This window comes from Cololabis saira, chromosome 1 (assembly GCF_033807715.1).
Source record: "Cololabis saira isolate AMF1-May2022 chromosome 1, fColSai1.1, whole genome shotgun sequence".
Classification (NCBI taxonomy): domain Eukaryota; kingdom Metazoa; phylum Chordata; class Actinopteri; order Beloniformes; family Belonidae; genus Cololabis; species Cololabis saira.
Genome location: NC_084587.1, coordinates 25,083,604 through 25,110,034, shown reverse-complemented (window position 1 = coordinate 25,110,034; position 26,431 = coordinate 25,083,604). Strand labels below are relative to the sequence as shown.

The 26,431-nt window shown below is 40.7% G+C and overlaps 1 protein-coding gene across 8 annotated transcripts in view; it reads right to left on the bottom strand.

Moving 5' to 3' along the window:
• The window catches only part of fat1a (FAT atypical cadherin 1a), an 86,069-nt gene that overhangs the window by 32,976 nt on the left and 26,662 nt on the right, over nucleotides 1–26,431 (bottom strand). For 6 of the 8 annotated variants that reach the window (XR_009782489.1, XR_009782490.1, XM_061719053.1 and 3 more), the window contains exons 4-9: nucleotides 16,870–16,931; nucleotides 10,522–10,851; nucleotides 8,559–8,775; nucleotides 7,110–7,178; nucleotides 6,488–6,627; nucleotides 76–351 (exon numbers count right to left, since the gene is read on the bottom strand). Coding sequence is in view for 6 of the 8 variants with exons in the window: in XM_061719053.1 (XP_061575037.1) it covers nucleotides 76–351; nucleotides 6,488–6,627; nucleotides 7,110–7,178; nucleotides 8,559–8,775; nucleotides 10,522–10,851; nucleotides 16,870–16,931 (1,094 nt within the window). In the remaining 2 variants the exon portion in view is untranslated. The remainder of the gene's footprint in view (nucleotides 1–75; nucleotides 352–6,487; nucleotides 6,628–7,109; nucleotides 7,179–8,558; nucleotides 8,776–10,521; nucleotides 10,852–16,869; nucleotides 16,932–26,431) is intronic. The other 2 variants (XM_061719030.1, XM_061719038.1) reach the window with 1 other exon arrangement.

Here is a 26,431-nt window from a genome sequence, read left to right as displayed (position 1 = left end):
GAAGGCTTCCTCTCAGAAAAAATTCATACTTGAATGCATAATCAGTTATCATAATAGTCATATTTCCGCTCCTACCATGACGGTGAGGATGTGACGATGCATAGTCTCGTGGTCGAGTCGCTCCGTGGTGTACAGAGTGCCTGTTCCCGGGTCCAGTCGAAACTTCCTGAGGCTGAATGGATCTGTGCTGCTCAGGAGTGTGAAGGTCAGTTTGTTTTTCTCATCCCTGTCCATGGCGCTGATCCGCAGGACCTCAGTCCCAGCTGGCTCGTCCTCAGGGACGTTTACGACGTAGACGTGGTGGGAGAACTCTGGCCGGTGGTTGTTGGTGTCAATGACGCGGATAAGCACCTGAAAATGAAGATGAAAAATCTGTTTTTAAACAAATATCTTGTGCCATTTATCAAATCACCCATCTTATTCCTTTCACACCACGATCAACACATCTGAGTTCTGCTGAAATAAAAAATGCATTATGGTGACATATGAAATCAATACATATGATAGCAAAAGCAATAATTGAACTCAGAGACCACTTGATGAATCTAACAGTAGCAAGAAAAGATGGAGGGTGAGAAACAGCAACGTGTCTGACTCATCTGGGAACATTTCTGTGATAAACCAAATAACAGCAGACTGTCAACTGTGGATGAGTGAAAAGGATACTGTCATTACATTTATGATAGCTAAACAGGCCTCAGTGTCCTTGTTGGGAAGACTTAATATTCTAACCATCAATTAACAGAGAAAGAGCATGTACTTTTATTTTCTCTGCTACACACAAAACAAAGACTTTAACATCCCCAAACTGTAAAATTCCACTGGGAGCATGTTTTATCAACACCAGCCACTCGTCTACTGGACTTCCGACAGAGGATTATGGAGAGCTGCTGGAATGCCATCTTTGCTTCCCGGGCCAGCGAGGGACTTCTACCATTGCCAAACATGGGGAACAAAGGGATCAGCCCAGATTAGACACCTGCATACCAGGCACCAGGGGGTGATGTCCCACAAGGGAATGCTTGAACCAGAGCTGTTCGGCACAGAGCGACTGAAGAGGCTACAGACACAAAAGCCTTGACCAGGTGACGGCTCACTAGCTAACCGGGGTTCGTCAGATCTCAAGTCAAAACCACTCCCCACTTGTCTTTGTGTTCATAATGGTGTTTGTTGAGCAGAGTGAGCTGGTATGGGAGGCAAATATAGACTCAACCTGACAGGACTGATAACATTTACAATCTGCTGTGTGCTGTGATGTTGGCAATGCTGCTGAGGCTCACAGATGACATCTTGCAGGGGGAGCGCTGGGATGCATGCTGCCTATCAGTGCCTTATTCTGGCTCTTTTTTCCATCGCTCTTGTGTCACGAGTAACTCATATCACATTCATAATCAGGAGGTGTAAAGTAAAATAAAGTAACATTAACAGTCCCCAGAAGCAGCGCGACAATCTGTCTCATTCCAAGCCTGTCTTCTTATGCCAAGCCAGACGTTACATAGCACCGACTCCCTCATGTCTCGAGATCCGCCATTTACACAGAGGCACATATGCATGTACTCAATCTCCCACACACACCAAAACAAGCAACAAAACAAGCCTATAAATTGTGCACCTTATTGTGTACATCCAGACAAAGAGGTTTTGCAATGTGTCTCAATGTGGCCAGCGTCAGATAACACACCTTTTGAATGGCTAGAAAGGTGGAAAGAACTGATAGTTTTGTAAAAAAAAAAAAAAAAAAAAAAAAAAAGCAGTAAGGAATGGAATCTGGTCAGCGGTATCTACGTCTGTCTGCAGTGCAGTGTACTATTCTAATAACCAAAAAGCCAACAAAAGGCTATTTACCCCCACAACAGTGTATGCACACAAACGTGGCGTTCCCTTTGCAAAGAGACTCTGCAGCACTTCAAAGGAACTTTGCCCCAAACATAACAAAGCCGCATGATGCTGCCCAAACTCGGCAGAAATACTGTTGTGGAGCAAAACTCAGTATTCTTTGTGTATGGCTTCCTGAGGGAATGCTGAGGAGGAACAAGACTGGAACTGAAACACACATGACAGATGGAGAAACTGAAGATAAAACGGCACAGTCAGGGTGAGAAGAGACTAAGAGAGAAGTGACAGTGGAAAGAGAAAAAAATTAAGAAAACTCTGGGAAATGGTTAAATTAAGAAAAACACCGGCTGGGGATTAACATTAAAGCAATAAACAAACAGAACCTTTGGCTAAGAGAGAGATGCAGGAGCCTAGATACAAGAATCATCTTTGATACTCGAGGCAAGAAAATGGTGAATTATGGTTGAAGAAAATGAGCCTTGGAGTGAGACATAAAGAGATCCTTTGTAATGCGAACTGAGATAACACGAGAAACAGGAAACCATGAACAGATTGTGAGCAGAACAGCTTGAGGTACTTCTGCATGGCCAAGGGAGGATGTCATGTAGCTGGAGAGAGGTATGGGAGGGAGGCTGGGCTGCATGCCGAGGCCGCCTTATTGGCGCAGTTTCCGGCTATGAGGTGCCCGAGCTGGAATGCAGCATCAGCTGATCCTTCAGAGACGCCTTCAGAAGACTATGCTGGTCAAATCGGAAACAAAGGCCAAATATCTTCCTTAGACCCAACCCTAAATCTCTTTATCGCTTTCATTTTAATTTACGGAATATTTTCAAAATCAAAAAAGTGAAACCTCTTCTGTGTGGTATCCAGAACAGGACACGAGGGAGCGGCCTTTGTGTTTGCCGTCCTCCTGTGCCATGCGTAGGAGAGGAAGCCCCCTGCCAAGTGGCAGGTTCTGGGCAGAGGGAGGCCACTGGCGCCGAGTGATCCATCATGTTCCCAAAACAGGATTAACACTGCCCACTACCCACAGAGGTCCGAAACTCTTGTTTGCACTTTATTGTACCAAACAGAATAATCATCAGTCCAGTATTCTGGGCCAATAAACAGAGACTTGGAAAGAAAAAAAAAGAAAAGCTGAGGAGACAATCTGAGAGAAATACCAAGGGGACTAGAGAGCAAAAGAGAACAAAAAGAAAGGAAACATTCCTAGCAGAGAGAAAATAGGCCAGCCCGTCTGCCAGCACTGCCTCCACATGACTTTGATTTGAGGAATAGATAAGTCCAACTTTCAGTGTTCACAGGGTGCACTGTGTCTCTGTTTGGCGATGTAAATCTAATTAACAGTCAAAACACCTGTGAGTTCTTTCAAAGTAACATACACAAAGGAAACAAATGTATACTCAAGAGCAATTGATGATAACTAATTTGCCCATACATTCCTGCTCCAGGAATATCTTGAGGTATTCGCTGTATTTTGCAAATACAAAAACAAAAATATAAATTATAATCCTGTATTTGTTCAAGTGCTTGCTGTTAATTCCCAGTACCATAGTGCAGAAAATGATGAACTACAAAGGTTTAAAGTACTTTTGTGTTTTAAAAAGCAAATTGATGGAACTAGTGAACTTTAGCTGTGTGTTGGTGACATCCACATGTGGCAGTTGCCCTGTCTCGACCTGGTATTGACATCTGTCCTGAGTGATGCCACCCCAAGTGGAGACTGGGCATTAACATGCATCACCACATTCTCCACACAAAAAAAGCGAGAACATGATTTTTGCTTGCACAGACCATATGTGCTGTTTCTTGTTTTGTTTTGGTTTTTCTCTGCGGGAGACAACAATGCTCTACACCATGCCTAAATGCCAAGAAAATGAAGGCAGCCCCAGTGTGTTGTTGTCAGTTATGAAGGCTTGTTGTTTTGCACTTTTAAAGGAGCTTGAGGCAGGATTGAGGCAGGATTTATGAAAAAAATTTGTATACGTTTTAAGTTTTCTAGTAATAATGTCAGATGAAGCGTTCCAAACCAAAAAGAATGAGCCCTCTAGTGTATCTCTCCGTTGCCTTGAACAGGCTGTGTGCTGCAAAATGTGCTGCAATTCGGAGTCCGAATTTCCCGCACTGTCCTGCGGATGTGACGTCACATGACGCTGCATGCACGTTCTCCCCGTTCTCCCGTGCCGGCTTCGCTGTTGGCTGCAGTACCCCCGACGGCCGTCGTGGCGAAGGGTGGCGCTAGAGAGTCTCATTTCTTAAAAGGAGCCTCATGCTCCTTTAAGTTACTTTACTTGTTTTGCAGTTCAGTTATTTTGGGTGCTTGTTGTAAATAGAAAGGACAACAGCTAGGAAACAATTCCAAAGAGTAATCAAATTGTCCTTCAAATTAAATACTAACTGCTATTTTAACTGAAAACAACTCCTTTGTCCCATGTAAATATGTACTGAAGAAAGAGTGCCTACTTTAACCTGCATACAAAATGGCAGTTACGTAAGAGGACCGTAATTCGACCCAGGACACAGTGCGCCTACACTGTTAAAATAATGAGTCTCCGACCACTTCTGAATGTTTAAGTGAACAGATTTCAATCCGTACTCAAATGCATCCTGTGTGTGTTTATACCTGTATTTAAGGCTGCCCACTTGCGGTCGGCTCACTCTAAACGGATGTTAATGCCAGGTCTAAACAGGGCAAGTGAATCTGCAACCAATTTGAAAACAATCCTCAACATCCTCCATTTCTAAATGTGTATGAGAATCTGTGGTAGCCACGAAAAATGCAAAAAAGGCAAAACTTTAGAGACAATATTCAGGCTGACTGTACTGGGTAGCTACAGAAACGGCACTGTGGATAAGAACCTGTTACATGGCAAGATATGAGTCACTTGCACTATAGCAAAGAAAATACGACAATTTCTAAGTTTAGATTATTCTACACAGATGGAAAGAAAAAACATTTGTTATTTCTTCCAACAGTCTCCTGTAAAATGTCATATCCAGACTAAACACTAGACACATATTCTTTCATAATGGAATATAGAAATAAAAAAAATATCAATAAAGATTGTTTTAGCTATTTATTTATTTATTAGCTTAACCAATGTTAATAGTATCTGTACTTTTCAGTCAACATGCCCCAAGCAGCAAACAATATCATTAAAGTATAGTTGTGGCACATATAAACTCAATAAATCAATTCCTTTGACAGAAAACAGCTGATCAGCAGTAATCAGCTGGCTCTGCAGTATCACGTGCACAAGGACTCGTCTGCAAAAGAGCAGGTTAGAGCTCAGATAATATGCACAAAATATGCTCATTTGAAATCTGAGCACAGTAAACGTGAGGCTGCTGCTGCAACGGACCTGATGGGTATTAAAATCAGATGTCTTGAGCTGAGCATCAACAGAATAATTATCATTCTATTGGCTTCCATTGATAAAGAAACATTTTGCCAGCTTTGGCAAACAGTGCAGTATTGATTCCAAAATGTGTCTGATGAGCTCCTTGGAATATCACAATTACACACAACATGTATACAAAAAAGTAGCCACTGAGTTTTTAGAGCTAATCTGACTGAATTACCACCCATTACTGTGACAGGCTTAACAATCACAGTTTTACTCAAAAATAAGCTGCACTGAAAATAAGACCTTTTGAGCAGGTTAACCTTTAAATGTGATTAATTTCACTTCAAAATGTCACTGCATGCAGTAGCGTGAGGGGCTTTTAAAGAGCACTCTGTGGACAGAGCTTTTAAGAAAGTATTTAAGGAGTGAAAATTACAAATGAAGAAACTGCAACTTTTTAGCTCTTTTTAAGGTTCTGCACTAAGCTAAAGGACATGCTGCTTCCGCAGATGAGCTCCAAAATGCCAGAGAAGGCAGTGCTTTTTCCAACGCTCAGTGGAGCACAGCAGCCAGATGATGAAAGGCTTTATTCATAGGGAGTGACAACAAATAGATTCTTTTCCAGCTACAGTTCTCTGAAGCTCTGCTTTGAGGACAAAGGACAAAACATTTTGAATGTCGCCATCCTGTATGACCCAAACTACCATGTAAAAATCTTGAAAATCTAATGGACAAGGCATGACTGTCTGAACAAAGGCCAAAGACAGCTTGCCTGCTTAAAAACGTTTTTATCGCAGCACTTGAGCTTTGGTATCAGCCCGGGCACAACACAGCTATTCCATATTTAGTTATCTCGTCTCTTTGGAAAAAGCCGTGCCGGTCCGGTGGGTTCAGGGAGAGACGGGGCAGGAGAGGGAGGAGTTCAGAGCGCACAAACATTCACACCTGGAACAAAAAACGCTCCAGCTTGATCGCGCCATCACTCCCACAGCTCAGCATCAATCATACTGGTGATTTTACTGAATCCCCATGTGACGTCAGCCAATACTTTCAAATGTTTTTGCAACATGTAATCATTCTTAAAGTTGAAACAAAAACAGCTCATGTGTGCGTTCAATCAGACTCAAACCAAAGGAATGGTATTTCAATTTCGAGCAGCGACAGTAACGCCAACGCAGAGGACAGTCTGGCCGCTCCTTCACTCATTACTCTCCTTTTAACTCCTCGCATTTCTCGCATGAGAAAAACAGAACGACGACAACTGCCTTGTCAGCCTCCAACTGTTTCATTAGCGTTTCAATTACCTGAGTGCTGACAGTTCGTGTCCCATCTGTGGCTTCCACCGTCAGGTTGTAATTTGATTTCTGCTCGGTGTCCAGGGGCCGTGCCACGATCAAGGTTCCACTGGCCTTGCCCACGTCAAATCGGCTGTCGTAATTACCACCTGCGAAGTTTGTGTGTGTGTGTGCGTGCAAACAATGGAAAAAGGAAAAAAGATTAGAGACATCATCACATAGTTGTGCGCATGTAGCAAGGTTACGCAAACACTGAATGAGGGCGTATAAACATCAATTTTCTGCTCTGAAGTAGATGAAGATAATAATGAATACACTTCAGAGGATGTTGTTGACTTTTTCTAAATATTTAACACATAATGGCTCTTTCAGGCATTTGAACATAATAAATATGTAACTGTACAATACAGTATATACGCTGAATAAGTGAACCAGACGACAGTGAATACAAAATGATGCTATGAGCACACAAAGTAATGTGACATCAAAAATAAGTGTAAGGCAGGAAAAATGGAGCCCAACATCAACCCCATGGCACAACACAAGGCAACCACAACCAGCAGGCAGCACCGACAGACAATGGCAGATGATCTCAATACATCACAGCCTGTTAGGAGATCCCAGCAGCTACCTTCAGCTGTACAGTTGTGGTCACAAGCCATCTGAAGGATGTAAAACATCTCAGAATCCTCTATGCCGTCTTGCAAAAATCCAACCAAACAGAACATTCCAGAGAAAACGGGAAAGCAGCGAAAGATCACAGAGAAGAAGAGAAGAAAAAGACATGTGTCAGTAAGAGATTGATTAGTTGGAGACAGGGTGGGAGGAAGGAAGAGGAGGGAGGCATTTTCAAAAGGGCGAGTCGTTTTAATTCCTCACAAGCACACAGTTACTGCCATGACTTAAAAACGGGAGACGGAAAAGAGGGAAAGTTATGTTTGAACATTATGAAGCACTGCTGCTTATCAATACAGGGAATATTAAAGTGAAGCTAAAAAGATACTGACTATCAATATAAAAATGATTGATTCTGAGCAACTGATTTAGCTCAGCTGCTAAAAAAAGAAATAGAAGATTAACTGTTTATATCATATATTATAAATATCATTTTTAATCTTCTTTATTTAGACTAAAAAGCCATGGCTGGCACAGAAAATACATAACTCTAGGGTTTAGGACTTCAATTGCTTTTTTGATGACAAAATATTAAAAAAAAAACAGTCCTATTGTCTCTTATATCAGCAACCAAATGTGAGGGTTTTATCAACAGAGAGATTAACTGAATGGATTCGACAGATTAATGACATCATAAGTCCTGGCTGACTGACTTCCAAATTTGGTCTGAACTTTTTTTCTGTTGGTCTGATAATTTGGATCTGACCTTCAGTTTGGCTCTTGCTTAGTCTGAAGTCGGCAGCTCGGGGCAGGACTCCTACATTAAATCAAAATAAGCAGCATGCCTCCCCTGAGAGATGTTCTGCACCTGTGGACCTCTGAGACTAAACTGGCGTCCTCCTATCGAGAACAAAATTTCTTTCTTGCATTTTTGTGTCACCAAAATGTTGAACTAGTGGCTGATATGAGCACGGCAGAGGCCCCAAACCCTGGCAGATGCAGCAGGTGAATTTAGCCTTGTAGCTAAGCTGGTTAGTTTTAACAGGTTTAAAAAAACTGGATTAGCTTAAGCTCATGTTATGTCTCCATGTTGCCACCTAATTTAACCTCAAATAGTCTCTGCTGCTTTACTAAAGCTGCTTTAAACAAGTTTATATGGTATTTTCCTAAAATTATGGTCATGATATCCATTATATATTTGGCAGATATGTTGTTACATTATTTAGAATCGTAAGGCAGTCCTTTTAAAAGCCAATAATCTTAGCTTTTACTGTACTAGTAAAAAAAAAAACAATCTTGTCTCCATCACTGTCTGTTGTTCACATGCCGGCCCACATCACACACACACATGTTCACTATGTTAGTCTAAAAGAGGTTTTCTGGCTACAAAACAAAGCTCTAACACTGAGTATGTATTAAGATTGCATGCTAACAGTGACAAATCTGCAAGGAGCAGAGGCAGTACCTGTGATTTCGAACCACACGGGAACATCGGAGGACTCGGTGGCGACGACGCCCACCATGTGTGCCACAGGATCGCTTTCCATGACAGAGAAGGTGAAGGGAGACTCCTCGAATCGAAGGGGAGATGCATCGGCCGGCACTTTCGGTTTAACAATCCATTCAATGTGCAAGCGACAAGTGGAGGATCTCTGTGGACGTCCGTTGTCAACAGCTTTGATCTGAGAGACAGGGAATAAGTGTCTGAGTTACATTGTATTGTGTGGTGGTTTTTTTTGTTGTTTTTTTTTTTATCATTAATGAGTTTCTGTGCAACTCCAGCAGATCTGAAGATCCCTGAAGCTCTGAGATGTCCACGCTGGCTGACGTTCTGAATAACACAACTGAATAACAAAACAGTGTTTAATCGAATTTGGTTGGGATTCAACTTTTTGTGAGATGTTTACTGTGATTCAAACAGAGCTGATCAACGTATCCCTGCAACAGAATACACGCTGAGACACATAAATTTGGATAAAAATCACTTTGACTGTTTGTATCACCATCAACTGTATCGCTGTCATTCTGTCAGATATGTGTGATGAGTGAAGCGGAGTTTGAGAAGTTTTTGGCTCCCTGCTGGAACACTGACACATGCGCTAGCATTCATTTTCACCCACACCACACATTTCCTTCTCAGTTATCCATGGATGAAGCTGCCGCAGCACTGTGCTACTGTGAAGAGACTGACAAAGTCTGATGTCAAATCAAAACAGACAAAGACTTACTGAAGGTTATTAAAACAGCTCAACGAAGCTCAACTGCATCAGAAAAGGAAATAAACATTTTTGTAATCTCGTTGTCTTGACTGGATTTTGTTGAGAACACACTCCCAACCACCACATTTCTTCAACCCCATAGCAGCTGAAGGAGTCTGCGTCATGTTTAAAAGACCTTTCGTATGGCCTGTGATTTCAAACCACACTGTGTGTTAGTTTTTTATTTTCTTCTATGTATCACTCTATATTTGCTTCTGCCAAAGTCCTGGGTGGGAACTGTGGAGCATGTGTGGAGGCCAGTTCCAGTCCAGGTCATTCTTTTGTGCAGAGATTAGCTCAAACTTTGACAAATTTGGTCTACTTCGATTTCAGTTGCAGTAATCCAATAACGTAATTTTGATAAGTCTTGTTCATAAATCATGTAAATGCCCTGATAACCTTCAGCACCTGGTTGTGTTTGAGCTGCAGCTTCTGCTCTCCGACTTCCTGCAAGTCGCACCTCCATCACACTTTTTCATTAAAGAAAGTGAATGGACAGATTTAAAAAGAAGAATGAATACAAAGACATCTATTTAAGTCAAAGACGTCTTTGGAAAACGTTAAGATTTTGAGTCTTTTAGTTCTTGTTGCTCTTAATAAGTGCTTTTACATTGCCGTGGTGGTCACTGTATGATGCCCCCCATGATGTTCATTATGATCTCTGCAGCTCCAAATGAATGCTGTCATAAATATCTCAATGAAACGCATGCTGATATAGTCTTTCATATCTGCCTCCACAGACTACGCATATACACATATTACGGTTGCTAAATGGATGGAAATGAATAAACACTCGACACAGGAGGATATCCAGTCTCAGGTACTGTTGTAGAACTGTGATCTGCAGCCCACACTGTGGTCGCTTCAACCGCCGTTAAATGAAATGTGTAAGTGCTATGCTACGGATTAATAAAAGTTGGTTGAAGGGAAAAAACACTGGGACTATTATGTAAAATAGTCAGAATATGTGAAAGGGAGAAGAAATGGTGACAAAAAAAAATCAGTGAAAATATCTGACAGGAAGATAAAGAAAACAGTCGTCTGCAGGGCTCTAGAAGAGGAGAATAAGGCAGTAAAACAATAAAAAAAGCATCTGCTGTAAAACATTTACTGCTCGCTGGAAGGCTCGCAGGCACAGGCCAGTGTAAAACTCTGAAATGAGATACTCACTGTAAGAATGTCATATTCTCCAGCAGAAGAGAACTTCTTGGATGACACCACGCCGGTCTTGGGCTCGATAAAAAACTTGCCCTGTTCATCTCCGTCTTCGATGCTGTAAGAGATTTCAGCGTTTGGCCCCTCATCACGGTCTGATGCAATCACCCGATAAACCGGGTCTCGCCTCATTGCCCTTTCCCTTTCAGGCCTCTCCCTCTCGGGGATTTGAATCTTGTAGATCTTCTCCAGAAACAATGGCCTGTTGTCATTTTCGTCGAGAACCTGGACTATGACACGGACGGTGGTGGATTTAGGGGGAGTGCCATGGTCGGTGATGGTGATCTGAGGGGGAAAGAATGAGTGTATTAAGTGAAAGGCTTGGGAATGGCAAAAACAAAAAATATTATCTGATTATGGGCAACTGTAAAAGCACCAAGTCTTATCTCTTTGATCCACAAAGCATTCTTTGTCCTCATTCAGTCATAATTTTTGTGAGCAGAAACAGTGAATAATATTAGAAAGTATCATTAAATAGTATGGATACTATACCTGGACTTTGTTAAGATCAAGACACCCTGTGCTAAAAATCCAAAGCGTCAATTAATTAAAGAAAAAAGTCAAACAGAATCCCTCTTCACTCTCAATCCTCTTTTCAAACCAGGTCATTCTCGCAAACTTGGAGCCAAGATTACAGGAAACTCCCTCAAAGACTGGCTGACAGGAGGTCTTTTCTAAAACAGATTTGTCGCTACCAAAAAAAAGAAACCAAAACCAGACAGCAACAATAGCAGGTCAAGCAATCTGATGAAAAAAGTTATAAGGGGCGTAAGCTTTTCCTGCCTAAAAATAAAATCTGCACGTTTTCATCTGGATTGTGTTGAACACATAAGTGCCTGAACTGTGCAAATATAAATTGTGTACTATATTGTTAATTAAGTACTATTAATTCTAACTAACCTGAGCTGCACTGATTCTGCTGCTTCGTGTCTGCACAAGAAGATTCCCAACTGCTAATAAACATTTACAGTGTTCAACTAAGACCAGGGGCTTTTCTTAAACCTCCAAACTACTCGGTATAAAACACAGCATCAAACAAGTGTCATTAATATAACCTTGGTTTAGAAATGAGGCATGATGCTGAGTGTTACTGGCCGCTCTCACTGTTTAAAAAATAAATTAACCCCAACCCAACCACCCCATGACATCACACAATCGGTTTTTGTGAAAAGTGCTTTTGAAGCGTCACATATTAATCCAAAAATAGGCCAGAATGGACAGGCCGGGAAGCCGGCTGGATCACACCCAACCGAGCTTGGTATCTCAAAACCTTTGTCTTAGTGTATATGATCCTAACTGTTGAGACCTCAGGTTCATTCTGATCAGATTTCTTTAAACATCTTCATTTTGGATTGTTGATACCAAAACGAAATCCGAAATAAGCAGTGCCGGAGTTGAGATGAGGACCACGCCGTCTAACCATTGCTGGCTGATAATCCAAATCCTGTAATTGTGCATATATTCGTGGGTTCATATATTTTAACCTGATGAGATATGTAAAATGCAGTTATCATGGGTTTGAAATGGACATACCAAGTTGTAAATATATGTATTTTATCATGAAGGTTAATAAAGATGATTTAACTTGCCTTTGGAGGCAATTCCCCAGTGGTCAATCAAAGAACTGCACATTTCAAGGGAGTAATCCCTTGATTGCACCAACTAGCAAGCCAAACATAGACTCAAAGGCTTTTCTTTATTCTTTAATCTATCATGGATTAATCAGTATAGAGGACAAGGTGAAATTTTGTCTAAAGAAAAGAGCCACATCCTGAATTAAATACATTTTGTTATTGTGTAAAAGTAAGACAGTTAAAACTATGTCTGAGAAAAAAAAGGCAAAAATGTGAGTTTTAACATGAGGTTAAAACATACAATTGAAAGGCAGGAGAAATGTCACAGTCATTTAAAACTATCTGCTAAGTGCTTCAAGAAGAAACAACCGCAAGTGCAGGGCCTGGGGCAAACCATTTGGTACCATGCCTTTCATCAAGTAAGGTGTTTTGCTTTCTTAAGCTCTTGATTCACATGAGCAGAATAAATGAACAGGATGACAAGAAACCCGAGTCTCAGTGTCTTTTCATGGATGATTCAGCATGTTGTTGCCTTTCCCGTGAAACGCAACATCTCAAACTAAACAAATCAGTAATTAGGATCTCTCATGCCTTATTGTATAAAAACCTAGAAAACTCCCCCCTGCTTATTATAGATGTGTGAAACGTATTCAAATGAAGTACATTGAAACTACCATGTATGTAACTGACTGTACGCACACTGTAGCTGCACAGCTGTTCATCACTTGGTTGATCTATATGTAACATTCTTATCAAACATATTTATCTGATTACAATGCAAACTGCAGAATAGACAAAGAAAGTCTAAAAGTGTAAAAGATAAACGGACACAATCCTTTATGTTGATTTTCAGTGTATACTATAACGCAAAGACCAAATGAAAATGTTGTTGTATAAATGAGATCAGTGTTCATTAAAATAACCTGTGCAAAAGGACAGACTGGGATTTTCCAAGACTGCTACGATGAGCATGAAAATAGGACATTCATTGTGAGTATGTCATAGTTGGGGAACATGAATGTAATAACCGGTCCAAACACAACCCAATCATAAGAGGCCCACCCTAATGCACAGCCTAACACATTCCCAGATGGATTCAGATTTGATCACTCAGGACACAGTTGAAGGTGGTCTGGGACCCTTCGAAGTCTGAGTGCAAAAGCACCAGGACAAATTTACAGGCTACTTTAAGAACATCATCATCATCTTAGACGATGGCTCTTTGATTTTGCAAATTGCCTTTGTGATTGTAAAATAAAGCATGCGCTGTATGTAAGTGAAAATGACAGGCAGGGGCATTTGCACATAAAGTGGGAAGGTCAGATCCTCAAGACTAGGCACACATTTTAATACCAGGTGTAAGCACATGTGCCAACCAACTGGACACTTGCCATTGCACGGATGGATGGATGGATGGATGGATGGATGGATGGATGGATGGATGGATGGATGGATGGATGGATGGATGGATGGATGGATGGATGGATGGATGGATGGATGGATGGATGGATGGATGGATGGATGGATGGATGGATGGATGGATGGAATAAGAAAAGTATAAAAAATGACAATGTTCTTTTAAATGTTCCAGTGCTTTAGGTGCTTTATTGACATGCAACCTGCATGTCATCCACGACTGCAGCATCAGTAAATATCAATTCCATCAATCATCCAGTTTGTCTTTTTAGCTTACTGAAATAGCACTTTCTTCTGTTAGTTAATACATGTTAGTTTCACTTCTCTGTATGTTACACTTCTTTCAGTCGATTTGTTTGGCAACACAGCAACTCTTTAGTCTCCCTTTTTTTAAATTCTTTTTGTTGTGCATTTACTATGTTCAAAGCATTCCGCTTTTTCTTTTCTGCCCTGATGTTGTGATGTCTTTGTGGGTTGACCTGCATGTTTCCCTTTTCTGACCTTCCCATTTTGTTAGGACTTGCCCCAAATGCTAGACAGGTGGGTAGCTAGCTGGTATCCGGTGACCAGTATAATCCTTTCCATTCTTGAAACTGACAACTCTCTTGTTGGGGCCGTGTCTCTTGTCAATCAGTCAAGTGCAGCTTGTTAAGATGCTCTTTTGACTGGATATTTAGACATACTTTTGGGATGATAATAATACATATGAGTAAATGGAAAGTGCAATGTGATTCCATATATTATTCCTCACAATTAAGCTAAGAAATTAAGACTTTTGTCTGTGATTTTTGTCTTCTAAAAAATGGAAAAACAGCTGAAACAACCGGCTCAGATTATCCACCTTTTGTACATTTACTGAATAATCATAAAAAATGAACTGAGTGGGATCTTATTTCTGTTAAATGGGCCAGAGTGCATGCTGGCATGGGCTCTCGGCGGCAGATGTGAACAGCCCATTCACCTCTGTTTTAACATTACAATGTGCTCTCTACAGTCCCAGGCCTGAATACTCGGCATGTCCTGGCATGTCCCACTTTTGCTATTTACCCACCCCCTCCTTCTGCAAACCAAGGCCTCTGATCCTACCGCTAGAGCCCACGCTCAGATGGACAAGAGTAGCTTTGCCGTTTCTCAAATTCCCCCACTGCTTTTAGCTCTCTCTCTCTCCTTTTCACACACAGACACACGACAATTACCAACCCCCATCCATCTCATCATAAAAGCCGAAGGGCCTCTGTGCTCCCTCCACCTCTTCTTGGCATTTGGTGCAAACAATGCTGACACAGCCCTCCCTCTAATTGCTCCACATGTTCCACATGGCCCCACATGTTTAGTTTCCTCTCCCACAACAAGGTACTAAAAAACCTGAGCAGTAGTTAAGACTTTGGTCAGACTTGCCCTGCTAGCACCCAGGTGTTAACCGTGGGGTTTAAGGAACTCTAAAAATGTGAAACTTATAAAGATCTTTCTGTTGAATAAATATGTTACCAACAGACACAAACTTCATTAGTTGTCTTTTTTTATATTACTCTAAAGCTAGTGTTCAATCATTTTCTTTTTATTTGAAACTGCCCTACTGAGTTTTATTAAATAGAATATGAACATTCTCCTAAACTCCTAAGAGATATTCAACTCGGCTATTTTTAGCTATTTTTCCAGAAGGTTCTGTTTCTTTGTGCTTTGAATCTCAGCATCTGATTGAAGTTTGGTAATAAACTGACAGAAGACTTGCTTAAAGGCGATTTTTTTTTTTTCCCCCCCACAACTTGACAATTTCCTGTGGTCTTAACTAAATGTGTGTAACATGCTTTGGTCATTGTATTAGAGCTTTCAACATCCATGTCCGCCACCTCCACTCCTGGTAGCTGGTTTTAGGGGCTTGAGTGAGCCACTTCAAATCAAAATCACATCGTAACTCCTTCATCACATACTGACTATGTAAACCTCGAGCTTCAGCATCACTCCATTCCTCTGTTTCTTTTAGGTTAGATTCTTGGAGGCCGATGTTAAGAACCGGTGGTCATATGGACCACATTTCACAGTTGTTTACAAGGTTGCTTTTGAAAAGGGGCCACTTCTGGTTCTGTGCTACTGATGAACTCGATAAAAAAACTGAAATTTGAAATCGTTTTATTTTTCACAGGGGTAAAAAGAGGCCAACTTTTTTTTTTTGTTTGTCTCTTCAAAATATAAGTCACTTAATAAAGTAGTGATTGGCCATTAGAAGCTAATTTCTTTTTTATTTGAAGTGAACTATGTATCCTCTGAAGAACATTCGCTTTTAAAGGTGAAGTGGCTACATCTTAAATGTCCAGCCTTTTCCTTGAGGCTGGTACAGCCTCGTCAAACAACCCCTTCAACATTAAAACCTACGATAGTCTTTCATGTCAAATGAGACTGATGAACAACAGTCATAAACGAAGCTTAGGCAGGACATTTTTTTTTTATGAAAAAAAAAAAAGATTTTGCATTACACAAACTCAAAATTTTTGTACCTTCACAGATTCTGGACGAAGCAATTTTACACCTACAGAAAGCCACTAGTTAGAGGAGGAGATTTGGGTTTTTGTTCCTGGTATCCAATATGCTTCTCAAGTTCAAAACACAGTATGTGGTAGAATGCTACTATTCTACCATACTGAAACTATCGGGGTTGACGATGCAAAAGTAGATTTTATCGGGAACTGGAGTGAGTAGCCATTCCTTATTCCTCGCTTTAATCGCTATCATTTTAACACCAGTCCTATAATATAGATACTTCAGGGAAATATACAGTACAAGCAAAATATAAACACTGAAAAGGCTCTGGCACCAGATGCAGCAGCACCAAGTGTCATTTAAGGATATCCAAACAAACTTTAAACAATCATTAAAAGGCAATCAGTCTGCCCCTCTGTCATGATCAGAAACAAAATTCAAAAGCGATTATCAACCTCAGGTCTGTGGTGTGAAAGAGGGAGGGAAGCATCCAAAGGAGCACAGGGCAGAGCTCAATTAAATCCCACAAGTTTAGACATTGGCATGTTGGTTTGACAGCAGTTTCCTGTCTCTGCCTGCACCATCAGCGTGACGGAACACTGAGAGAGAACAAAGTAAAAAGTACCTAGGACCTCCAAACCACCTCTGCCTTCTCATCCGGAAATCGGTATGAGGACAAATTATTCCAAAAAAGACCTTTGATGCGTACTGTAAACATGAGGAGTTTTCTGTTGGCAACATGTGGCAGTCAGGAGAAGTTGGATCCTGACTGCCAGGTTGCAAAACAAGGCAGTTAAAAAATAAAAAAAACAAAATTCAGAATAAGGTCTTTTACCTCAAGAATGTGCTCATCTTGTTGCTCCCTGTCGAGTTTCCTTGAAGTCGTTGTAACCAGACCTGTCAAACACAATCAAAAGAAATAAAATAAATCATAAAAATGAATTACCTGTGTCAACAAAGTAACATATTTTACATTTCCTTGGTTTTTTTTCTTAAGAAGATAAGTCATGAAAATAAATCACCTAAAGATGCCAGACAAGAATCGGGCAGCTGAAAGGGCAAAAACTTCCTACGGTTACCTTACTGAACTAATACATGCCACATGACAAGTAAAAATATTAAACATAGAAACACAATTCTTACAAACTGTCACGTTTTCGTGAAAACTACTGGAAATTAATGGATTCTCGTAAGAAAGGGCTCACACATCATCTTTTGAATGAACAGCTATCAAATACTGAGACGCCTGAAGGAGAAAGAAAAAAAACTATGTTGGGTAACATAATATGAACGCTGCTGGATATCTCATCAGTCACCCATCAGTAGGTGTTTTCATCCTGTTCAAGGTGGGAATGATGTGCCTTCATTGTGCAACCATGTTCTGAGCGTAAGAACAGCCTGGAAGGCTGATATAGAATATCTCTGACCTGCCAACAGAGATCACCACTGAAGCAAATTGGCTTGTATGTGGTAAGCACAAGGACTGTACAAAAATAACTGGTCAAACCCTCTGGGATGTCACTTGGGTTTTTTGAAGAGTACTTTCTCTGAATAGTTTAGTTTAGAGACTCTGGTTAATACCATATAAGCAGGAGCTGCCTCTGCCCAACTCCAGTTAACCCAAAATAGGCAGAACGATCAACCCTGGTATCTTGAAGGAACACGTTACCGTAGTTACAACAAGCCAGATATTTAAGCTAAGCTTGGCTCATGCTAACCCATGATGCTAACTAATGCTACCATTTTAAATGATAGTTTACACCCTTTGCACAGTGAATTTCAGTTTCTCCCCTCTGGACAGAGGTTGTCAGTCCCATTTTGTAAAACAAAACGTTATAAAAACAGCTTTGTTCCAGCTGCAGTGACACTGGTGAACAAGCTGTAGTTTGCACAAAAGTTGCACAAGTCACTTTTCGGAGCACGATGTATTTTACAATGTTTTTATCTTATTGCTCTTATCCATTCCTAACTTGGAGGAAATTTTGCTCTTGGTGTTTTAATTCTTTTTTAGCCTCATGTCTTTTATTTCTTATATTTATTTCATGAACTGCAGCACTTTCTGTCGAGCCGAAGCTGTCTCTTGTTTTATGTGTATGTGTTCTTCTTAAATGTCTTGTTCCTGAACTGATTGTCTGTTTTCTGCTGCTTGTTTAACTCTCGACTGCAAAACCAGTTTACCCTTGGGTATCAATAAAGTAACCTGAACCTGAACCTGATACATTCATCCTGAAATCTTTCCATCCATCTTCATATTAGACATCGCTACCAAAACAAACATCGTATATAACGGCTGAATCTAAAACAGTTGTGGCAAACTCTGCTGGAACCATGGTTGGTTATCCATAAGCTGAAACGTTTGCCCCGGTTGGAGCAGCCGGCAGATCCAGCTGGCAGCCTACAAGCAAGCTGGCCATCCTTCAGCTTGGACCTCAGATATGCTCCAGGCCTGAGCCATTCCAGACCAACCCCAAACCAGTCGTGGCATTCTGTTTGTGTAACTAATTACCATTAATTGAAGTCTACCCTTGCAGTTATTCAAGGAGCTGGATGTTTTGGCACTTCTACATCTGTTTGGCAAGTACGCTGGGGGCTCTATCGTGTTACGCACCATACTTGCCAACAATGCTGTTGTTACAAGGCTGACTCTGTAACAGGGGCTTGCTCTTTGTAAGAACACATAAATGCAGTCCTTTTTCAAAATGTGTGAATGAAAAAAATGGAACAGTGGCAACTTCATGAGGAGTTTATGGCACTCCTATTTTGTGAAAATGGCAAGGCAAAAGCCTAAATCTCAAGTAACACTTTTCCCTGTGGTCCTCCCAGTTCCTGGTTTATGCCATTGCCAGACAGTCCTCCATACTGCCTGACATATGTGAAATATCACAAAGATCTGCAAATAGTACCCAAACAGCAGTGTAGCCTTGACACCCTACTTTTAGTTTCTCCACAAGCTGAGTAAATAGACAACCAGTCAGACATCAGCCACAGGTCTGAGCACTTTTTGTCACAAGGAAAGGAAAAGAACTGAAGTGTTTCGAGGGTCTTTTAGAACTCTATCGTCCATTTTAAGCATGGGATTTATGTCGGGTGACATCAATCACCGAGACAAAAGTAAAAATAAACCTAGCTGGAGTCTTGAGTCTTGAGTTCCTGGCTAATGTAATTTTGCATCAAACTCAAAAACAAGGCAAGGACTGAGAAAAAAAATGGGGGAAGGGTATTGTTACATTTCTACATTATAGGCAACATTGTGCTCCTACTCCAAGTGTAATTACAACTTTGCAGAAACTGAGTGTAGAGTAGACATGCCAACTTCGACCGCACCAGAGCTTTCTGCTCGCCACACTGCGTCTGATTAGCATAAAGAAAAGGATTTCGGAAACCCAAACCCATCAATGGCACATATGCCTGCAGCAAGAATAGCAGGCCACAGCCTTCAGGTCCACAGAAATAGCTATACTGAGCACTGAGATTGAGGGAGATTGAGGCGCGTGTGCTCCAGCTTTTCATTCCCTTTTTTTTTTTTTTTTTTTTGCTTTTTAGGCTTTATCTAATCTTTAGCTGCCGGTCGCACATTTAACATTCGTTGTTACTTAAAAATATGAACTGAAAAACCAAAGTGAATACTAAAAGAAGGAGCTCTCTTTTTTTCTTTCACTGCAATGGTACATAAACACAAACTCTCCCACCGCTGCTGAGTAAAAAGGATGTTCAAACGTGGACAAAATATGATTAGTAATTTTCTTACGGCCACCTATGATTATCTTTATTATGTTTTGCATGCTGGCTGAACAAGCGTTATCATTGAAATAAGCCACGCTGACCAATAACGCATATGCCTCAGCAAGGCCGGCGATGATGGATAAAAATGTTTTTGAGCTTACCTGTATGAAACTCTCCTTTGTACGGTAAATGCATTCAACAGCAGAAGCTTGCATGTGAAAACATTTACCACGGCAAGGTCTGCTTGTCAAACGTATAATTTCTCTGCAAATAAGCTTCCAAATAAAAAAAACAACCCTCCGTGCTGTGCCTTTCTATAGCAACAAGTACAACAAGAGCAAAACAATTAAAAATAACAAAAATGACTTGCACCAGCCCAATCTGGGGAAAAGAAAAAAATCATTTGGGTTTAACTTAGCCATGTGAGGTATTTGGAGAACTCCCACTTCTTAAACATAATTTACACCTCAATGCTGAGACAATCCTGCCACAGGATAGCATGTTAGTGTTTTCTTTCTGTTTATGGCAGTGTTTAAGGACTGAAATTTGTTAAAAATATGAGTTAGACAGAGTGCACGAGACAAAAAGTTGGCAAGCGAGAGGGCAATAAACCGGAGTGGAAGATTTATTTGGGCCACACCACACTCTCCTTATTTGCTGAAATAAATATGGAAACAACTAAAAGCGCTTTGCAACCTGGATGATTATTAGTTAGAATTATTCACATTATTTAGATCATCTTAAATCTGTCCAAATTGATGCAATCTGCCAGGTGGTATGGACAAGTCACCAAGGACAAATTGGGAAGATGTTTTCTTGAAGCATATACCTGAACATTCTCTCTACAGACTAGGGCTGGGGATCAATTCAAATGTCAAGAATCGATTTTATTCCGATTCTTAAGATTCAGAATCAATTATCACGATTTGATTCGATCCGAATCCGAATCCGTATTACAGTAGAACGCGCTCTCCTTGCGTGGTTGTCTGCACAAACAGACATGAATGCAAGCTCATATTGCAGCCTTAACAGTCCTGGGGAAGTTGCTCTGCCCCGTACCTGGGAGTAAACCGGTGGCTCTGTAGCTTCTGCGCTGCTTTCTCAGGCGGCCGCTTCGACAATTTTGTTTTGTTTATGAGGGCAGCGGGGGCGGGAGGGGCAGAGAAGAGCGCAGTGTCCTCCGCTTATAGTAACCCCTTTTGCAGCATTTTTTCTCGAAAAGAAAAGTTTATTTAGTCCAAGAAAAAAAAAAACTTTTACGCAAATCTTTAAGCCTTTCATGAGTTTTCAAATCCAGTGCCTTGTTAACGCTACGGCTACTCTTCGACGCCATGTTCATTGTGATACGCGCATGTGTGAATTAAATTACTACTGGGATTTAAGTTCACCAGGCGAAAATGTAATTGATTTTTAGTAATTAATTTGAGAATCGATTTAGAATCGGAAAATAGTTGTTTTTTTTCAACACAGGCCTACTACAAACTGATCTCAAACAGTTTATTAAATTATCTTATATCAAAACTAAATAAATTAATCATCTGTATAAGCGACAGGGTTTCGAAAAACACCACCTAATTTGTTATGTGTGAACCAAGCCCGGTCACTGGACCAGTGGGTCGTCTGTCAACCTCTTCTCCTTCAATGGACGGGTGTTGCGCTTTCATGTGCTTTTGGAGCTGTGGCTTTCGAGTCTGGTCTGAAGGAACAGCTTTGTATTGTGTCTTTTAAAACTCTTGCTGACTCTTACAGATATAAACCTTGATTGGATGTGGGCACGTTCAATTAATTCTGCACCTCCACCAAAACAGATCCAATTGGATATAAATCTCTTATTACTGATAATTTCCTGTAGGATAGTGCGCTGTGTTCGGGCCAAGTACTTAAACATTTTAAAGAATCTCATCACACTTGATCTCCTTTTATGGACAAAGCTGTTCTGTTGTGTGTTTTATTGGGCCTCACGTCCTCTATTTGCGTTTGAGCCGTAATCGGCCGTTGTCAGCTCACTACCAAATTTCAACCATGTGACCTGCCACCTTCTCTAATATTCAAGCACTAATATCCCTTTCAGAAAATAATAAACAACTTCTTTCCGGAAATACAGACTTTCAAAGATGTGCATCTCCTCACTCATCTGCCAATTCAAGTCAGCCAGGAGTGGTCCCAGAACTCTGCTGGCACCAGCGTTCAAGTCAATGGAGGTGCATACCTCTCTGTCACTACCTAAACGTTAAGGAACTGTAAAATAACTAGTTGCTAAACCAAGGCTGACCAAAGAAGAACACACACACACACACACACACACACACACACCAACACACACAGAAGCCATTCTCAGGCGTGGGCTGAGCTGGGCCGACAGTAATTACAGCCACGCTGTTTTGAGAGGGGGAGTACAACAACAGCAAGGCAACAGTGGTACTCTCAACAATCTCCCTTTGCGCTACAACCGCTGCTGCAAAATGGGGGTCTGAGGTGAATTTAGGACTCTGGGACGTTTCTGGTGAGGTTCATTCCTGGGTACTGCTGCTGTGATTAGCAGTCTTGAGTGTGACACACATATTTAGCCTTGACAATCGCGAATGTTCTGGCCCCGAAACTTCAAAGTCCTTGAGATATTTAGAATTTCAGATGAACTGGATGAGTGTTGGAACATTTGTAATCTAATTGCTCATTATGTTTCTCCTGGGAAGAATATAAAACATTTTTTTAGCTTTCCCTGAAGCCCAAAGTTCAAACACTGGTAGCAGTAACAACACCCCCACGGTCATCTTTAATTATGTGTGCCACTGGAGCTAAAAATTGTCAGATCGTGGTGAAAACAATCAAAACTAACGGAAAATTCTCTTTTATTGACAGGGAATGTTATGCTTGACATGTCATTTAAGTCTGTGCCCTCCAGAGCCGAAAGTGAACAGAAAACCATGAGTTGCCACGGCTGCTGCAACAGCTCAGACAAAGCCTTTCTTACATGTGCGGTCCTTGTGGAAATGAATAAAAACCACTAAGGGGGGCTAATGTTTACTTTAGGGCTGAAATATCTCAGCACCTCACAGTTGGGAGGCTTATTCGTAATCTGAAAAGACAGCTATGTCATGGAAGAGTTGATAGTATGGGGGACATTTAGAACCATCGTAGAAGAAACATCGCAACCATGTTCAGATACGCACATATGCAATCGGACAAGCGAGAAATATTGTAAGTATTAAAAAATATATATATATCACATGAGGAAATTGCTAGTGACTTGATTCTTAGACAAGTTTAGCATGAATGCTCATAGTTAAAATCCAAGCCCTGCACGGTTTGGTTCAGAACCCCAGAGCTTCAGTGTCGTTGGATCACTGTTTGCTTGTCTTGTGATCAGGAGTTTTGACGTTGCTGTGGGTTCACACTTAATCCCCGATTTACTACGTGACTCCTGACTCATCTGTCGGGTCTTTATCAAACAGTTGAAGCTGTCGCGACAGCATTACAGACAAGTCTCTCTTGTCAGCAGCATTAAAATATAATTAAAGGAGCTCCTGGTGAATCAATCTGTTTTGCCAAGTCTGTTATTGAAGAGAAATTGATGTTTTCTTGATGTCTTGTCCTCTCTGAGACTGTCACAGTAATGCACAAGAAATCAAATCAGAGCGAGAGCCTTTGCCCATGATCCACCCAGTCTTCTTCAGAGAGCCCAGGAAGTCAGCCTGTGGATCTTATTACGCTATTTGATTCAATTGCAATATTTGATTCACTACAAATGGGTACTAACCTCTGTGTATCTTTAAGTCCACTGTGTATGCAGGTTACTCAACTTTAACACTTTCTTCGATAAAATCATGTAAAGTTTCATGCGAAATTAAATTGTGCTGGATCCTCAACTACCAGAGCAGGAAAAGGTTAGTACTCAGTTATTCATTAATAATAAATAATATCTCCTCTCATTACTAAATGCATCAACTGTTAACCTGAAATGACATTCTGTGCAACCATATTATTTTTTTTATTATTATCATCATTTAAGTGATCTGAAATGTAGACAAGTATATACTGTATGTACCATATAGGCTACATAAAGCCAACAAATAAGTGATGCAGTATTTGCTGCATTGACTAAATAAATAAATGAAAACATTTTGCAAACAGGTCATGTTTTTAATCAATGCTTTAACATCTGCTACTTCTAAGATTGTTTAAATGAAGTGATTCTGTACACTCAACTCTTCATGAGGAGCATCTTGTTGACTGTAGCAATACTATAAACCTGAAATTTATGAATAAAAAAAGCGTCTAGAGACAACTCTGTTGTATTAGACGCTATATAAATAAAAAAAATACAAAAATTGAATTGAATCTGCTCTATAACCTTACGAAGACGTTCTGGTTCACTTCCATCAAGTCCCACATTTTGCTTTTTTTTCTATTTGTACTTTTATACTTTAAAGACAATTTGCCTGAAAATGTTGGTAGAAAGAGCCAAATGTATAACTTTTATGCCAAGACTTTCACTTGAGCTGGTTTTTGGCTTTGTTGAAAGTTTACACACATATGGTAAACTAATATGTTCCTTTTCTTTTTTTTTCTTTGTCAAATAATTTGATGTGACAAAAGTTTACTTCACAGGATTTAGTAGTTTAGAAGAGAAATACATTTAATATTAACTGACACAAAATAACACTTAAAACAAAAACATTTCCATGTCCATCCAATTTTCTGCGCATATATCAATGGACAACCGTCCCCATCTCTTTTGGGGGCTGTGACAATTGTTTGGCCTAAAATTGCCGGAAACATCAGGAAGTTGTTGGAAGTATCCGTTTCCTATCTAACTTCCCCTGATAGTGGCCGGGGCTTTGGTAAAGTACTGATAACACCAGCATGTGTGTGTTTTCCCTCCTAAACAGAGAACACATTAGTAAAAGTTGATATGCCCACCCACGAGTGGGTGATTTGTTGCTGCGGATCCCATTGTCAATTTCCCTTTCCTTTTCATCCAGTCCCCAGGGATGGCCACTGCTCATAAAACCTCTTGGCTGCATCCATCCAAGCGTCCCAACAACACTTGAGCAGATGTTTTCACCCAAGAAAAAAGGCAAGGCTACAAATGTTAAATACGACTGCCAGGAAAACCCCTTAAAGCGTTGAGATAGTCACAAATGTGCAGCTTGTAAAGCTATTTCTGATTAGAGCAATGCTCACGTCAAGTGTGACTAAACTGTGGCACAAATCCATGGTGAAATCTCATGTGTTCCACTCATTTTAAATTCAATGATAATCTACGTGCACAAGTCAATGTGGGTCGATTAAGAGTAGCTGTAGAAGGCGCTGATACAAGACATAGCTTTCTATGGTAGGGCTACGACAGTAGTTGGGTAGTAGGGGTAATGAAGTAGGGTAATGAATTCAGCGAGATAAGATAGCTATCAAAATCTTTTCTCCAGTTCTCCCTCTTTATGGCTTTGGTATGGAAAACTTCCTGTGTGTTGTAAGTGCGTGTGTGTGTGTGCGTGTGCATGTGCGTGTGGGTGCATGCGTGTGTGTGTGTGTTCTGACTACTGTTTCTGCTCGGTTGCTCTTTCCTAACACACATATGTTCTGGCATAAAGCCTCTGGTCAAAGTCCACAGCCCAGCAGAAGAATTCCAGAGAAGACAGGAAGTGATTCTGCAGGTAATAAAAACAGAGAAGCTGGGTAACTTGTGTCAACAATCTCAGATCAACTGACTGAGAGTGCTGACATCTCTGTATAAAAAGAAAAATAAAACTAGGCAGGGAGTGGGCTGGCAGTCTTCTGTGCTGAATGTGTGCAAAAAAAAAAACAACATAATTGTTGCAAATTAACATCTAAATAATAAAGACCCTTAGATTATTCTTCCATAAAACCAACTGACGTTTCCCGCAGAGCACATTCAACACGTGCATTTGTCGATTTCTTTTTTACAGATCTCCTGACATGGAGCCCGTGAGTCTTTATCCGAGGGAATCCAATTCTTCTTTAAAGCTTTAAAATGAAAGCTTCAAGAGCCTCAAACGACTGCTGTCACGTTTGTGGGCGGGTGGGGGTCTGAGTTCACAGACAAGTGAGGATCAGCTCATCTTTTGAATTTTTAAATCTGTGTTATTCAAATTCAACTGTATTTTACTGTTTATGGGGACATAATTCATATGAACTTCCCAGGAAAAACCTTCTCTATGTAGGACTCCGCCAGCTTTCCTCTCCCTCCTTCAGTGCTTTCAAAAGCAAGCCGTTAAGGTCTATGCTTTTAGATGTTGCTGCTGCAATTGTGACTGCTAGACGGGAGAGCTGGCCTTGCACTTAAATGACAATGTAAAGTCAAGGATCATCCAAAAGAGGAGGACTTGTTTACTTGGCAGAAATAAAGTAGACCTAAGCCTTTTATCCTTGGCTTTTCTGAACTAGTGTGAGTCTGTGTGGAAAAAGGGCAATCAACACCACCCAAGGCGACAAGTGAAGCCTTCAGACTGTGTATGTTTGAGTGTCTGAGGCTGAGTAGACGGTACAAGGCCGAAGCCCATGATAGAGCAGGTTCGATTTAAACACATGCCTATGAAGTTTCGTAACCCACACAAAAACACAGACCTTAATGCCCCTTCCTTTTTCCCACCCCGTTTTAGAGCTTTGTAGATGTTCCAAAACATGGCCGATGTTTCCAATGCAATTTTAGAACA